The 16,367-nt window shown below is 45.0% G+C and overlaps 1 protein-coding gene across 1 annotated transcript; it reads right to left on the minus strand.

Moving 5' to 3' along the window:
- Nucleotides 1-10,211: 10,211 nt before the first annotated feature.
- Fcrlb (Fc receptor-like B) lies at nucleotides 10,212-14,891 on the minus strand. Its single transcript, XM_013030487.1, has 6 exons — nucleotides 14,850-14,891; nucleotides 14,541-14,561; nucleotides 13,943-14,197; nucleotides 11,748-12,014; nucleotides 10,894-11,184; nucleotides 10,212-10,624 (listed from the first exon to the last, which is right to left on the minus strand). Exons 1-6 carry the CDS (start codon nucleotides 14,878-14,880, stop codon nucleotides 10,212-10,214), a joined length of 1,278 nt encoding a protein of 425 aa, XP_012885941.1. The 5' UTR covers nucleotides 14,881-14,891.
- Between the last annotated feature and the right edge of the window lie 1,476 nt (nucleotides 14,892-16,367).

A 16,367-nucleotide genomic window follows, 5' to 3' on the forward strand; every position in this document is an offset into this window, starting at 1 on the left:
CATGGGGCCTGAACTCTGGGCCTGGGCGCTGTCCCTCAGCTCTTCAGCTCAAGGCTAGCACTCTACCACTTGAGCCACAGTGCCACTTCCGGCTTTTTTTCTTTCTTCTGCTTATGTGGTGCTGAGGAACCAAACCCAGGGCCTCATGCATGCAAGGCAAGCGCTCTACCACTGAGCCAACTTCCCAGCCCTGGAAATATCTTCTTTTAAGTCCCTTCACTGCTCTATCATGCTCCAGAGAAAAATTCCTCATTCTGTTTCTATCATTGTTGGCACTCACTGTGGTATCAGTAAATGGTTGTTGATTTTTGCAGTTGTGCTCTTATTAATATAAAAGATCTAGGACAATTATAAGAGAAATGCATGGTATGAACTTTGAGATTCTAAAAAAAAATGCTGAGTAAAATATAAATAGGTAATAGAAAAGATATTTGTTTCTTTTTTGTGATAGTAGGTGGATACCTAGAAAGTGAGTCATTCAGATTTAGCATTGTCTTGAAAAGGTCATGGTCTAAAGGTCAAAACAAACAAACAAACAAAAACTGGTCTGAATCCCAGGCTGCATCTAGCCATGCAAGATCCAGTTATTATCACAGTCTTTAAGAAAGTCATTTGATTTCTCTAAGTCTCAGTTCCTTCCTCTACAAAATAAGGACAATGTTGTAGTAAGAATTAATTAGCAACACACTATTCCACAGCAGCAGCGGGAGTTCAAAGAGAATATGGAACAAGAATGGCTGGAGCCAAGATGGAGTACCTGGAAGAAATGACTGATGATTTGGATAAGTTGGTGAAAGGATGAATCACTTCATGAAACCAGTCCAAGAAAATTAAGGATGATAGGATCTTAACCATCTCCCTTACTACAATCACATCTCCAGTTTCAATTAGTAATTTAGAGGTCAATGTTGTTGGAAAGATGTGTCATCCTTCCATAGAAAGGCACTTACTGTCAAGATTCTGTTCAGAATAGAAGCTCCTCATTGTGCAATGACACCTTTCCTTGCCTTACACACAGCATTCCCAACCACCATCCAGCAGTTGCAAACTCATCACATCTAGCTGTTTGTCCTTCCGAGAAGTTCTGGAGCAGGAACTGGTTAATGATACTTAGGTCATGTTCTCAGTTCCCTATCTGGCTCAAAGAGAAACTATTAAACAGAAAATCAGATGAGTGGACAAGGGAGACCACAGATGTTCCCTGTTCTGTGTCTAGATTTGCTGGATTGCATTTTTCAGAGACCCTGTCTTTCCACACTTCCTCAAGCAAATGAAATTCAGAAAGTAACCAGAGGCTTCCTTATTCAATGTCTCAACCCTTGGGGCTTCTTTTGCATTCCAGTTGTTACCAAGGAGTAACATTTTAGCATAGGAGGTGATAATGAGACTAACCAAATGTGATATACAGACAAGGCCTTACTGGGACTTCAGCTTGAACTAAAGAAAGTCAGCCCTGATCAAGGGAGAAGTCAGAATGTTGTCTGAGTGAAAAGAGAAAGAAAAGCTTATATTGGTTTGTTGGAGTGGGTGAAAGTCTATTAATTTTCCACTGGCCTTTGGCATGGTCTCAAAAGATGTTTTGATTCTTTTTTTTTAAGTGATGTTTTGATTCTTGTGCCAGTTGAGTAATCTACTTGTTACAGGCTTACGTGGCCCTTCTATTTACTCCTTTCATGACCATGGTTGCTCATAGTTATCTTTACAAGGAAAAAGATAGATTCTGGAAATCTATATCAAGTTAACCCTGTATTATAGTTTTATTTTCAATGATCAGCATGAAGAATTGAGTAGATTTTGCCTCAAAGGTTATACTAATGTAGGGGGGAAGGGTCTCCTAGACTGTTAAGGCCTTAGACTGTGTGAGAAAACTAAACAAGGAAATTGACCCTTTACTAAAAACAGAGAGGCTGTAAAGGGACACCTTAGAACATATTTCACACATACTTCAGCCCTATCTCATACCCTGCCTAATTAGAATGGTGTCTGCTGTGAGAGTTGTGCATCCACCCCATGATTGCCTCCTGCTTCAAGGGTGCAGATGCTTCCGTGTGAGCATTGTGTATTCACCTGTAGCTATCTTTGTAATGATTCTCCTGTAACTATCAATGTAACAATCCCCCGGCTTCAAGGATACAGGGGCATACTTCATTATGTTTCTGGAAAATACAGCCCCGACTTGCTTCGCAGTTCATGCCTTTATAAACTAAGCCTTATCATTGGTTTGGGGGTCACAGTTACAGCTCCTGTAACTGTGCTGTGTCCCTGGCTGGTCAGTTCGCTGCACTCTAATAAAGCTCCCTACTCCTGACTTTGGTGTCCGTGGTGGACTGTTTCTGCGCTGCTCCCCGCCCCTCCACCTGCTGCCCTCCGTTACACTAACAAGTGGGACAGATACAATATTAAGATGAAGATGTCATGCCTTTTCATACCACCCATAAGACATCCACGTGCCCAAGTGAAAAGTTAGTCATCTAAGGGTCCACCTGGCAACTGTTATCATAATCTACAAGTCAGAGGTATTGTCTACATCAAAACTAAGAATGTATTAACCAGTTATATGACCTCCAAAATTCAGCCACACTGGCTACATCAGCCCACACAGTATGTGCTCAAAGCTGTAGTCTCTATCAAAGGAAGATCTCAAGAAGAGGACCTTACTAGAGCTCCAGGACTAGCTCCATGTACTTCTGCATTTGTAAGATAATGCTCTAGAGCATATATGAACACTGGAATGGCTTGTAAATACTAGTGGAAAGAAGCAGTGTCCACTAGGTGCCAGCATCCGCTTACCAAGAAGTCTTGTCCTATAGCTTTTTGGTTTGCTTTGTTTTGTTTTCGTCAGGGTTAGTAGACAGCAGGGAAGAATACTCACACATATTTTTAGAGTGCGCCCAAAGCTATTTATCTGGGCTTTTGGACAGTTGTCCTTGTGGACAAGGAAGAAAATTATGAGCTGGATATTAAGAAAATAAAATGGGTTGGTAATATATTCAACAATTGTACCCAAAGGTGTGACATAGATAATGGTGATCAAGAAACAATTTTCTAGTTAAACAGCCCTAAATTCTTTCTCTTTCTTTCTTTTTTTTTTTTTTTTTGGTCATGGGACTTGAACTCTGGGCCTGGGCGCTATCCCTCAGCTCTTCAGCTCAAGGCGAGTGCCCTACTGCTTGAGCTACAGCGCCACTTCCGGTGTTCTAGTGGTTTATTGGAGATAGGAGTCTCAAGGTCTTTCCTGCTTGGGCTGGCTTTGAACCACGATCCTCAGATCTCAGCCGCCCGAGTAGCTAGGATTACAAGCAAGAGCCACCTGCGCCGGCTCTTCCTATCTTTTTGTTATTATTCTTGTGGGGCTTGAACTCTGGACATAGGTGGTGTTCCTGAGCTCTTCAGCTCAAGGCACGCATTTGTACTACTTGAGCCACAGTGACACTTCCAGCTTTTTGGTGTTTAATTGGAGATAAAAGTCTCACAGACCTTACTAGCCAGGCTGGCCTTGAATGGTAATCCTCAAAGCTCAGTCTTTTGAATAGCTAAGATTACAGATGTGAGCCACTAGTGCCCAGGGAACTTTTTCTTTTGAGTGTTTTGGATTAGAGCAGTAATATATGCTTACCTAATTCATATATGTTCCACCTCAGAGGGACTACAATATTGTCTTATTAAGTTAATAATGACATAATTCAAGAGATAAATGTAAGTTTACATTTTGATCCTTAAAAGGAATTCTATAAATATAAATTGGAAAGCAAGGAAGTAGGTGTGCCTTAGATGAAAAACAATTTCTCCCAAGGTTATAAACTCAATGACAGGCTGGGCAATGTTATTAACTTCTGTAGTATCTCCTCAGGCGACCTAAACTCTATGTAAAAGACCTGAGTTCTCCTTTTATCCCATCACCAACAAGTCATTTAATCTCTCAGAGTCTGTTTCCATTTCTCTAAATTTAACAAGTTGAACTATTTCTCTAAGTTTAACAAGTTGAACTATATCTCTAAGTCATTCCCAGCAGAAAATTTCTAGAATGTGGCCCTTTCTTTTCTTTTTTTTTTGGGTCCGGTTGTGAGGCCTGAACTCTGGGCCTGGGTGCCCAGAGCTCTTCAGCTCAAGGCTAGCACTCTACCACTGAGCCACAGCGCCACTTCCGGCTTTTTGCTTTTTGCTTATGTGGTGCTGAGGAATCGAACCCAGGGCCTCTGGCTTACAATGCAAGCACTCTACCACTGAGCCACCTTCCCAGCCCCCCTTTATTTTCAACACCCCCTTGTTCCTTTTCAAGTGCCTTTCTGAGATGCAGGCCTAGAAAAGTAAAAGGCACTTATACTAGGTATAACTTATGTCAGCCCATTTAGAAGTCCTGGCCAAACAAATGGAAGGCTTATTTCTGTAGCTTATAATGATTTTAGAAATGTGATTGAAGAATCTGTTGGTTTTTCCAATAGCAAAACTCAACAATGGCTGAGACCTAGTGTCCAGGTTCTCACTCTATAGTAGTATTAAGAGGCAGGGTATATGCTTTCATTTCTTGGACCACAGCAGACAGGGTATAATCCTGGTGTGCAGCCATAGCAGCACTTTTATACATATGTCTGTTTTCTGATGATAATAGTGGCTGTGTGATTCCAGTCTGTTTCTGACCACAAAAGAGGAGAAAACTCTCTTGATGGACTGATATTAGAGAGCTTTGCTGAACATTCAAACTAGAGTTTGTTTCTTCCTTCCACTAGATCCTTCTGTAAATTATTGAATAATGTGTAAGAAATCCCTTCCTACTTAATCCAGCTAGAATGAATTCTGTTCTCTGAGACTGAATCTTGATTAATGTAGCAATAATTTTTTTTAAAGACCAGGAAGGGTCTGTGGCAAATTGTTAAACAGTGGCTACATTTATAACTAGATGGGAAGTGTAAACTGAAAGCAGAGTTTAACATTTTTCAACACAATATGACTCGTTCAAATAAAATCTTTATGTATTAAAGAAGCTCTGTTTAAAATATCAACCTAAACCAAGTTTAGGTAGCTTATGCCTGTAACCCTCTCTATTCAGGGGCTGAGATCTGAGGATCAAAGCCAGTCCTGGCAGGATATCCCTAGATACTCATCTCCAATTAACTACCAAAAAACTAGAAGTGGATATATGGCCCAAATGATAGACTTGAGCACAAAAATCTCAGGGACACTCCCCCACAGTATAACCCCTGCTTTCACTATATTTGATGTCGGTATAATTTGTGGAGGAGATGGGGAAAAACAAGTTGTTTAAGGATACAGGTGGACCCGATGCAACTAGGAGAAGTACAAGTTGTCATGTCAAAAAATAACTTTACAATTTTGGTGGGGGGGGGGTTGGAGGGGCGGGGGGAGGCTGGGAAGGGATGTGAAGGGTAAACAAAGGAGGTGGCTGCAATACTTGATAAGAAATGTACTCATTATCCTGCCCATGTAATTGTAACCCCTCTGTACAGTATGTTCACAAAAATAAAAATAAAAATAAAAAAAAATCTCAGGGACAATGCCCAGGCCCTAACTTCAAGCCCCAGGAAACACAGACACAAACAAATCAACTTAAGTGAGTAATTTGTACTTTATGGCATGATCAAAATACACCGTTGTTTTTTTTTTTCTCTCCTAATCCATGTAAAACAAGTTCAATTTATTCCCCTATTCACTATCCCATCTCCTCCTCTCCTTTCACTGGCATCTATTTCCTTTGCTTTTCATAGAGGCCAAAGTAAAAGAGATGGCAGAGAGGGAAGCTAATAGGTAAGGGAACCAAAAGTTCATATTTGGGTAGGCAGGTCCCTCTCTCTTCTCTGAAGTTGACTAGTGGCTAATGCCAACTACTTTCCCATGGATACTTGTGGATTTTGTGAAGATGTCCACTTTTGGAAATTGCCTTCTCATAGTACCATGCTCAAGGACGATCATCTATTTTCTAGATGTTGCTTTGCACATTGTCTCTCAGCCCCTACGAATCCAGATGCAAATTCAGCTTTTTGGTGATTTTGTTTAGCCCTCTTGGTGGTTTCATTGTACAGGAACCAAGACAACTCCATGCCAGCTTGTTATCTTTTGTGATCATGTAAATATAACACACATGTCTTCAGGATATTCTGTGGTGCTAGCTGATCCTAAAACAGGCTCTTCTATCCCACACTACATCTTACTTTAGTTTTCTTAAGGCTAAATTCCATTCCTTCCATTTTCTCTAGCATCAGGGGACACATTTCTGAACTCTCTGAATGCATCCATGGTCATTTTCCTCATTAGACTTGAGAAAGAGCGTCCTACACTTCCCCACTATGAGAGAGAATTGTAGCAGAGATCGCTTTACAAATCCTCTTTTCTCTTCATATCCTGCATTACCCTTCCTTTTTATCTCCTTGTGATTTGAGGGTCGAAAAGCCAAGGAACAGATCTTCAAGCATTTCCTCTGAAAATTCTGCATGTGATGAGCTGCTTAAGAATTTTGTGTCTATAATATCTTGAAATATCACTTTTGACATCCTGTCACAAGTACAAGTGCTTAATTTTACAGAATAAAAATAAAAACTCGCCTTCCTGCTTTATTCTCTCTAGGCAAACTATCTGAGGAATGGTAGTCAGTTCTAGATCTTATATTTTAAATCAAATCCAGAGCCACTGAGAGGGTGTTTAGAAAAGACAGGATGGAAAAGGAATAACTGGTTAGAAAAGAGTTGAAAGCCCTTGGAGAAAAAAAAGTTGAATAAAAAAGGTGCATTTTTTAAGAAACCCTAAGCATGAGCCAAGAAGTAGGGTAAGGCTTCTTTGAAACTGGCCCTCTGGCTTTGTAGGAAGTAACTAAAAGCTTCTTTTGCTGGGCCGACGAATTTAATAAAAACTGGACACCCAGCCCCCTTCCCTTCACACACACTTTAAATCTGTACCTTTTGATCTAAGTCATACCCGCCTGGAGCCATTTTATTATCACTTCTAGGGAGGATAGAATTTACCTATAAGCATCTATGTCAAAGGGGCAGTTGTCCTTCAGATGGCTAATGCCTTCTTATCATCTGTGGTAAAAGGTAAAACTGCTCCAAAGGAAGAGAACAGCCAAAAGCTATGCACCGCTATGCAACAGTGACTAATTTATTCTCCCTCCCTCAAGTGATAAAATAATAACAACTTCTCTGGAAACTCTCCAGAGAATAAAGTTGAGATAATGGTCAACAAGGCCATACCAAGTGCATTTTTATTCAGCAAGTATCTGAGGATTTTTGGTAAACAAACTTTCATGGCAATGACATTCCTGAACATCCAAAATCTGGTTTGGACTTCTTAGAGAAGCTAAGGTATGGGAGTCTAGAATCTTAAGGATTGGTTCCAGCCATGCCTGTTCATGCCTATAATCCTAGCTATTCAGGAGGCTGAGATCTGAGGATCACTGTTCAAAGCCAGACTAGCCAGATAAATACAAGAGACTCTTACCTCCAATTAACTAGCAAAACATTGGAAGTGGGGGCATGGTTTGAGTAGTAGAGTACCAACCTTGAATGAATAAGCTAATCAAGAGTCTGAGGCCCTGAGATTAAGCCCCAGTATCAACACACACACACACACAATAAAAATAGTCAACTAACTTTTTTTTTGGTTGGTCATGGGGCTTGAACTCTGGGCTTGGGCGCTATCCCTCAGCTCTTAGCTCAAGGTGAGCGTTCTACCGCTTGAGCCACAGCACCACTTCCAGTTTTCTAGTGGTTTGTTGGAGATAAAGAGTCTCAGGGACTTTCCTGTTCAGGCTGGGGCTTTGAACCTTGATCCTCAGATCTCAGCCTCCTGAGTAGCTAGGATTACAGGCGTGAGCCACCGGCACCCAGCTCAACTAACTTTTCAAAGTGGTTTGAGATATTCTGATTATTAAATCTCTTGGCATTAGTAGTAGTCACTTTCTATTAGATCAGAGAAGATAGAAAGCTTAGGGAGATCAAATTGAAAAGGAGAAAGAGCCGGGCTCACGCCTGTAATCCTAGCTGCTCAGGAGGATGAGATCTGAGGATCCCAGTTCAAAGCCAGCCCGGGCAGGAGAGACCGTGAGACTCCTATCTCCAATAAACCACCAGAAAACCGGAAGTGGCGCTGTAGCTCAAGTGGTAGAGTGCTCGCCTTGAGCTGAAGAGCTGAGGGACAGCGCCCACGACCAACCAAAAAAAAAAAAAGAAAAGAAAAGAAAAGGAGAAAGAGCCTAGGCCCTGGAATAGAGTGCAGTTAACCAGGGAAGGCTGAAAGACAGTTCTGACAGTTAGATGAGTCTTCATTCCAGAACTGGAAACCAAAGTCTGAGACACTTTTAGACCAGTTCCCAGCATATTAACCTAGAATTAACTGTCTATTTATATCAATTTATTTGATTCATCTTTCCTATTTTTACACTTGCTCTAGTAAGATTTATTGATGTTCTCATGTCAAAAATACAAATACCTACTTGAAATCTTCAGCAGGCTGAAGTAGTAGGACATGATGTTCTGATCCCTTTCTACTTCCCCATATTCTTTTCCACCACCTCCTCCACACATAATTCCCCAGTGATTTGCAGCTCCTTAAACACTCCACAGTCTTTTGTTTCTCTGCATGGGGACGCCTTTGCATCAAGGTTCAGCTTTCTTTTTGGAATTCCTCTGGTGTTCATAGACTACTTACCCCATTGCACTTACCACGTTGCACTGTTCTAGCATACCTCTGCCTTTTTTTCCTTTATAATTACAGTGACTTCGTAACAATAGAAGAAGAAGAATACTTGTGAACACTGTTGATGTTATTCTGTTTAGCTACCCAGAAAGACATGAAAAATCAAGTGTGACTGTCAAGTGGGAGTAAAAGGTTGGGAGGGTATAGTTCTTATTAGTTTTAAGTCTTAATAACAAAACTTAAAAAGAGTAGGACTTAAAGACAATGAGAACTCTTGAAAATAGGTCATACCAGCTCTGTAGAGATCCTATGGCTCCAGTAGACAGATGGAAAGTCCAAGAAAATTGGTCTTTGGTGGGGGGGAGAGGTAATTCCTGAAATTGGAGTTAAAACCAACCTCTCATTTTTTGTCATTATCTGCCGGTAAAGTTTCTTTGCAGGATGGGATATTAATCTGCACATGTGTTTGCCTAGATTAGTGTTAGAATGATTTTAAAGAAGAAAAAAGCTGGGTTTGGGGACTTTAGCTCAGTGCAGGAGCAAGTGCCTAGCAAGTGCAAGCAGACCCTGAATTTGGTCCTCAGCTCTGAAAAGAAAAAGGAGAAAAAGGGGGGGGCAGGGAGGAGATGGCAGCAGCTTCTAAAAATGAGAATTCAATGCTAGGTGCTGGTGGCTCACACCTGTAATCCTGGCCACTTAGGAGGCTAAGATCTGGAATAGTTTGTAGACTGAGGCCAGCCTGGGTGGACCCAGCAAAAAGTAAAGCTGTAGGTGTGTTTTAAGTGGTAGAGTGCCATCCTAGATAAGCAAGGCCCTGAGTGAGTTCAAACAACTCAAAAGGATTTCTCAGTGCAAATTGCTTATTTAAATTTTGTTGAGATTAGTTTGACCAGTATGCCAGCTGGCCCTGGAGCCCATGAATGTGGCTAGCTAGGAGCAGCCATGGTGTCTGACCTTTAATAGCCAGGAATAGGAGACCTGCCCTGCCTGAAACAAAATAGAATCCAGGATTCTGAGGCTATGAACTCATCAGTACTAGGACTGAAAAATCTCTAACGTTAACAGAGGGTAAACTTACCGTGAATGATTAAAACTTCACCTAAATTGTTCTAAAGTGTGCAGTAGTATCAATGAGCTTAATTACATAAACGGTGCCTGTCTTGAAATAAGTACTTGCTAGGCTCCTATGAAGAGTTAAAGACGATTAAATTCATTTCTTAAGGTAAACCGCAAAGTAACAAATATCAGTTTTATACTTCCCTACGGAATCCTGGAAGAAAAAAAAAGATAAAAATAGACGAAGAAGAAGAAGAAAAGATGGAGGAGGAGGAGCAGGAGCAGGAGGAGGAGGGGGAGGGGGAGGGAGAGGCGGCGGCGGCTTATTGTTACAGACTGCTGTGTAACGTCGGAAGTGACGGTTACCACACTCCATGGATTACCACAATTTATGGACGCTTCTTTAAAAACCACAGGGGAGTGAGGGGGAGGGCGTCAACAGTGATCACCGTGAAAGCTCTGCGTGTGAGCAAGGAGAGACTCCAAAGAAAGGACCAGAAACTTCCTCCTCAGTTCCCCACAGGAGTGGTCTTTGGGGTCGCTAGGTTCTCTGCGTAGTGGGAGCTGGGGGTCTCAGGTGTGCCGCTGAGCTCTGGGAGACCCGGGGGCTCCTTTAATTCTAGGACTACCCGGTTCAAAAGCCTTTTAAGCAGCTGCATTTCTCGGAGCAGAAGGTCCACGTTGGGTGTCTGAGAGCCCGCCGATTGCTCCAAGGGCGCGGGCGGGGCGCAGGCGGCCGGCCCCGAGGTGGGCACGCGGGGGACCGGGGGCTGCAGCCCCGCCGAGGTGGTGTTGGGGACAGAGGTGACGGGCGGGACCGATCTGGACGCCAGGGGCTTTCTGAAGGAGAGTGGTTTGTCACCCGGTGCCAAGTCCGCAGCCTGTGGGGCCGAGGCGGTGGTGAACGCGTCATCCAGGTTGCCTGTGAATGCAATCCCGGAATAAGGCGTGGCTACAATCATTGCCCCAACTCCGGGATTGGCGGAGAGGCTGGGGCGGTGGAGGAGAAAGGTGTGTGTGTTGGGGGGGGGGGGAGATCGGAAATTAGAGAGATGGGGTGGTGGGGGAAGGGGGAGCGAGCGATTGGAGAACAAGACTGGCAGGGGGGGCGATCCAAAGGGCCAGAGGCAGGACCCTGGAGGGGTGCCCACAGAGGGTCCGGGCCATCTCGGAGCACGTGCGGCCACTCACCCCGCCCCGGGAGCTGCAGCCACGGGCTGCGTTTCCGGACGCTACGGGTCACTGTAGATGCCTCGCACCAGTAGGATTCGAGCTCTTCGACCTCGGGCTCGGGGACCGTGTACTCCGCGCCCCAGTCGAAGCGGCGCACCGGGCGGCTGTACTTGTAGAAGGCGAAGTGTAGCGGGGTGTCGCGCTTCTGCGGGTGCAGGCGAGTCTCGCAGCGCAAGACCACTGCGCTGTGGGGCGCACCACGTGCCTCTTGCGCGCCCAGCATCCGCAGCACCGGCGTACGGAACAGCTCTGCGGAGAGGGTAGGCCACAGGCCCCGGATGCATATTGAGTCCACGCGTGGGGAGGAATTAGGGTCTTCCTGTCCACGGCACCCACCACCCCGAGACTTTTCCCTTTCCTTCCCCCCTCCCAGGTCCCCTCGCTGACCAGAGACCAAGTAAAGGGTTGGAGAAGAGGACGAGTGGACAGTCCTAGGCCTCTTGTTACACCCCAACTGACAGTCTCAAAGGAAAATGCTGCGCCTGTTTCCTGCGACACTTAGGTGATTTCCCCTCCCCGTGGCGTAGCGACGCCCTGCCACCGCCGCTGCCGCCCTTCTGTCTGGGGCTGTGTCCAGAACTTACACCTACAGCCCCCAGCCCCTCAGAAAGAAAACCGTGCTGGGGGGTGGGAGGAGGACATCAGTCTACAAGCAAGCAGGCTGTTTAAGTGTCCATGGCCAAGTAGACAATTGACTAAGTAGCAGCTGCTTGAAACTCTACTCCTTTTCCTGTCTAACCCTCTCCAAGACTTTCTCAGTGCTCATTTGTGTCTCCCCCCCCCCTCCCGACACACACCCCGACCTCCCCCACCTTGCACGGTCACTGCCACCTTGGCAGAGAACATGGGCGCGCTCTCCACCGGGATGCGCATGGTGCCAGAGCACTGGTAACGCCCACTGTCGCTGGCGCGGGCCTGCAACACCGTGTAGTTAGTACTAGAGTGGAAGTAGCGCACGGCCTGGCCATCGTGGTAGTAGTGAAGTTTGTAGACGACCTTGTCATACCAGCCCCGGCACCGCATGATCAGCGGTTCTCCCTCGAACACCGCAGCATAGGGCACCTGCAGGATCAGCCAGTCTACAACAGACAGGAGCAGACATGATTTCCCATTCTCAGCCTGTTTCCTCCCAACACCCCTCACCCCTGCCCTGCATGGCTGCTCTCCCTTCCGTCCCCACCAGAGGTGGTTGGCATTGGAGAGCCTCACCTCATTACACATAAGACTCAAAATGGGGAGAAAGGTCAGTCTTTCCTTAGGCAATGGAGAGGCAAAGATACTCCAGACTTTGTTCCAGTCTCAAACCAGTCTCACTCCTAATTATGACTACAGGACTTGGGAAAGCCTGCCCTTGCTTATCTCTCCAGCACCTGCTTAATGGTCCTTTCTGTCCCCCCCCCCCAATCTTTCTTACCGTTGACTCTGAACTGCTGGGAGAGGGGGCTCTGAGCCCAGGGCCTTTGTACCTATTTTCTCAGCCAAGACCTTCTTTTACCAACTGAGGCCTCTTTGTCCTGCATGTCTAAGTTCAGACTTTAATTGTGTGTGTGTGTGTGTGTGTGTACTGAGGCTTGAATTCAGGGCATGGACACTTTTCCCTTAGCTATTTAAGTCGAAGCTGGCATTCTACTACCTCTAGCTATTTAATTGGAGGCAAGAGTCTTAAGGACTTTCAGCAGCCTTTGAACCAAAATCCTCAGCTCTCAGCCTCCTGAGTAGCTAGGATTACAGGCGTGATACCACCTGGACTATACCTAAATTTCTGAAGAAAAACTAGCCTGACATCCTTAGGACTGCCTTAGGTATCACCTACAGAATCCCAGATTTACCCAATCACTATTATTATAACTAACATGTAATAATCCAAGCATGTAGGAATTGCCTTTTAGGTACCATACAATGAAAAATACCTCTGCAAGAAACAAGCCACAATTGGTATGCTATATTAGGTCTATATTATTTCTGTCAACAACAATTCTCAAAAAGGAAACCTCAGAGTATGAATATAACCATGAAATGTAAGTGCTAATTTGAACATTGAGTGGGTAATATCCCTTAATTCTGATATAAATTGCAGCCTGCCAGGCTGCAATTATATAATTATTCCCAGTGCAGTAGCCAATCCTATACTTGCATGAACAAATTCTTTGTTTTTCTTTTTTTTCTGTCTTGAAACTTCTCAAGAGTCAGAGTTTCTCAATCAGCTCCTATGTGCTTATATTTATTTACATGCCTGTAATAAAAATTGATTAAGCACCCAGCTTAGTCAAGCTTTTTTCATTAATAGAATTGTAATTCATATTTAATCCTTACAACAGCCAGAAATACATATTATTGTCCCTACTTTCCTGTTATAGACACTGATGTGTAAATCAATGTCACACTGTTAACCAAGAATAATTCATAACCCAATATGGTGGCACACATTTGTAATCCCAGCACTGGGAAGGCTTGGACAAGATGATAGTGAGTTCAAGGTCATCATGGGGCTACATACCCTGTCTCAAAAAGGGAGGGTGGGGACTGGGGTTATGGCTCAAGTAGTAGAACCCTGGTCTAGCAAACATATGCCCTGAATTCAAACTTTAGTACTATTCGTGAGGAGGAGAAGGAGGTGGAGGAAGAGGAGGAGGAATAGTGACTTCTTTTGTTCAACCAACGTAGGAACCCATGCCTTTCCTGGTTTGCTTTGCTCTTATCCCCTCCCCCTCCAAATTCTCTATCCAGCATCCCAGCTCACCTCCTCTGAGCTGATTTAAGAAGCTGGAATGTTTATTTTTCTCACAAAATGGTAGCAAGGCAAGAGGGACCTTAGAGTCTAGGTAAGCCTTATTACATCTTTCACATAGTGCCAGGCAGGCCCCTGCCTACTCCAGAAACTCAAGATAGTCCTCCATGTGGCCATCATTTCTGTCCCTATAGAATGGCCCAATGTCCTCCCCCATAGGAGGGCTACTACACCAGAAAAGGTGTATGCTTTCTCTTCCTCCATGTTCAGACCACTTACCATTGGATACAGAGAGATGGATAGGGTCACTGACAGGTGCTCCCCGTGTCTGGCATCGATACACTCCTGGTGTCTGCACCTCAATACTCTTCTTGTGAGAGGGCAAGAGGGCATGGCCCAAATACCACAGTGTGCTGATGGGCCGGAGCTCCAGGAGCAGAGGGTGGTATCCATCACACCGTAAAGTCACACGCTCTCCCTTGAAGATTGTGGTCCAAGGTGGGTGTAGAGAAAGTATAGGCTTCTCCAGAGTAGCTGAGGGTGGGCAGGGCGGGGAGTGGGGGGCAAGTGAGGGAAAGAGGAAGATGAGGTGCCCAAAGATGTGGCCTGAGATTGGCAAATCTTAGGAAATTCATTTCCTGGACTCAGCCCATATACTGAACCATCCCTGCAGGAGAGGAGACCACAATCATTGGCCTAAATCCTCAGACAGCACCCATTCCTGAGTGCCCATGAGCAACCCTAGATCCAGAGATTGAGTAAGAGTGGGAAGAGATACCATCTCAGAACAGCCCAGGAATGAGCAGTTACACAAGCAAGTCACTGGAAGGGATGTTGGAATGAGAGTTATATGGAATGAAGGATGCATAAAACTCACCAGCTTGCCCTCTGCTTGGAACTGCAAAGCAAGAAAGAAAAAAGGATGGAGGACAAAGAGGCTCGAGCACAGGAAAAACAGAATGGTATCAACACCTCTTTTCCTTCTGCCCCATCCAGTCTGAGGAAACCCCCTTCTCTTCACACTGCCAAAATAAATAATAAGCTATTTGGTACCTACCTCTCTGACTCTCAATACCTGCCTCATCCTACTCTCTACCACCCAAATCCTCCTCCTGCTGCTGTTGCTGCTGCTGTTGCTGCTGCTGTAACCACCACCAACACTGACAACACCTCATGGAGAACTTACCCAGGAGCAGGAGCGCTGCAGTTATCCACATGATGAATCTGCCTGCAGTAGCTGCAGAAGGATGGAAATGCACTGGCATGGGATGGGGACAAAGAGATAGAAGATGGCCAGTGGCTGACCACCGGGTACTAAGGGACCTTGCTGCTTCTCCCATCCATTCCTAGTTCCTGAAGATGATGGACTAATGGAAGCAGGAGATGGGATGAATGCATTTTTGTCCCCTCCCTTCTCCCCACCACAACCCAGACATCAGGATCCATCCAATCGACCTTCTCTAGCTCTGAGTCCTATAGACAGGGCTGCAGAGATTGTATCCCTTATAGGGTAAGAGACCCATTAAGAACCCAAAATTCCTTCAGGCGACCCTGCCAGCTCCCAACAGCATTCCATTTTTACTCCATCCCCCTCCCAATCAGCCAATAGATCTTTTTTGTCCTCCCCCTGTTACTGAGGCTTGATATCAGGGCCTTATGCTCTCACTTGGCTTTTTCACTCAAAACTAGTACTCTACCACTTGAACCATGCCCTCACTTTCAGCTTTTTGCTGGTTAACTGCAGATAAGAGTCTGCATGGGGGCTGGGAAGGTGGCTCAGTGGTAGAGCACTTGCCTTGCATGCATGAGGCTCTGAGTTTGATTCCTCAGCACCACATAAGCAAAAAGAAAAAAACCGGAATGGCACTGTGGCTCAAGTGGTAGAGTGCTACCCTTGAGCTGAAGCACTGAGGGACAGCGCCCAGGCCCAGAGTTCAGGCCTAACGACCGGACCCCCAGCCCCAAAAAGAGTCTGCATGGCCTGTCTTTAACTATAACTCTCAGATCTCAGCCTCCTCAGTAGCTAGGATTAAAAGCATGTGCCACCAGTGCCCAGCAATAAATCTCAAAAAGGTCTGCTGGGGCCTTATTTCTGCTCACTCCCTGATGACAAATTTTAGTGCATGGCCTAAAAAAGTCAATGTTGAGGACCATGCACCAGAGCTCACATCTTCCCAAAATGAGTAAGACAGGCATGAGTCACCAACCATCCTTCCATATCTTGCTGTCCATTCCCCAGTCAAAGACAGAAGTACAATGTGTTTTCTTTTCTTCTCTTCCTGAAACCTTAAATCTTCAGAAATTAGAAAAGTTCTTTCCTCTTTTTTTTTTTTTGTCGGTCGTGGGGCTTGTTTCCTATTCACCCCAGTGATCTTACCTGGTGGCCCCTCTCTTCACTTGTTTCTTGCTTCTTTCCTTCCTGGGTCCCTGAAAGTCACCCCTGCAACCATACTCCAATCCCCAGGACTCCTGACCTGGCAGAGACCTTGGTGTCTCAGTGCTTCAGAAGCTTCTCAGTTCAGGCTTGTGTTCTCTCTAAGCCAAGTGACCACTCTTGAGCAATGAGGAGCCTGAATTTCAATGTAAATAGTTAATGAATTTTCCAAGGAGATACTATGTCTCTTTGGGCTCTCTCCTGTCCTCACCAGTGGCTGTTTAGAAAACAAGGACATCTCTTTCCCTTGGAACTCTGATAGGAAGGGGA

The sequence above is a fragment of the Dipodomys ordii genome, unplaced genomic scaffold (assembly GCF_000151885.1).
Source record: "Dipodomys ordii isolate 6190 unplaced genomic scaffold, Dord_2.0 Scaffold131, whole genome shotgun sequence".
Lineage (NCBI taxonomy): Eukaryota > Metazoa > Chordata > Mammalia > Rodentia > Heteromyidae > Dipodomys > Dipodomys ordii.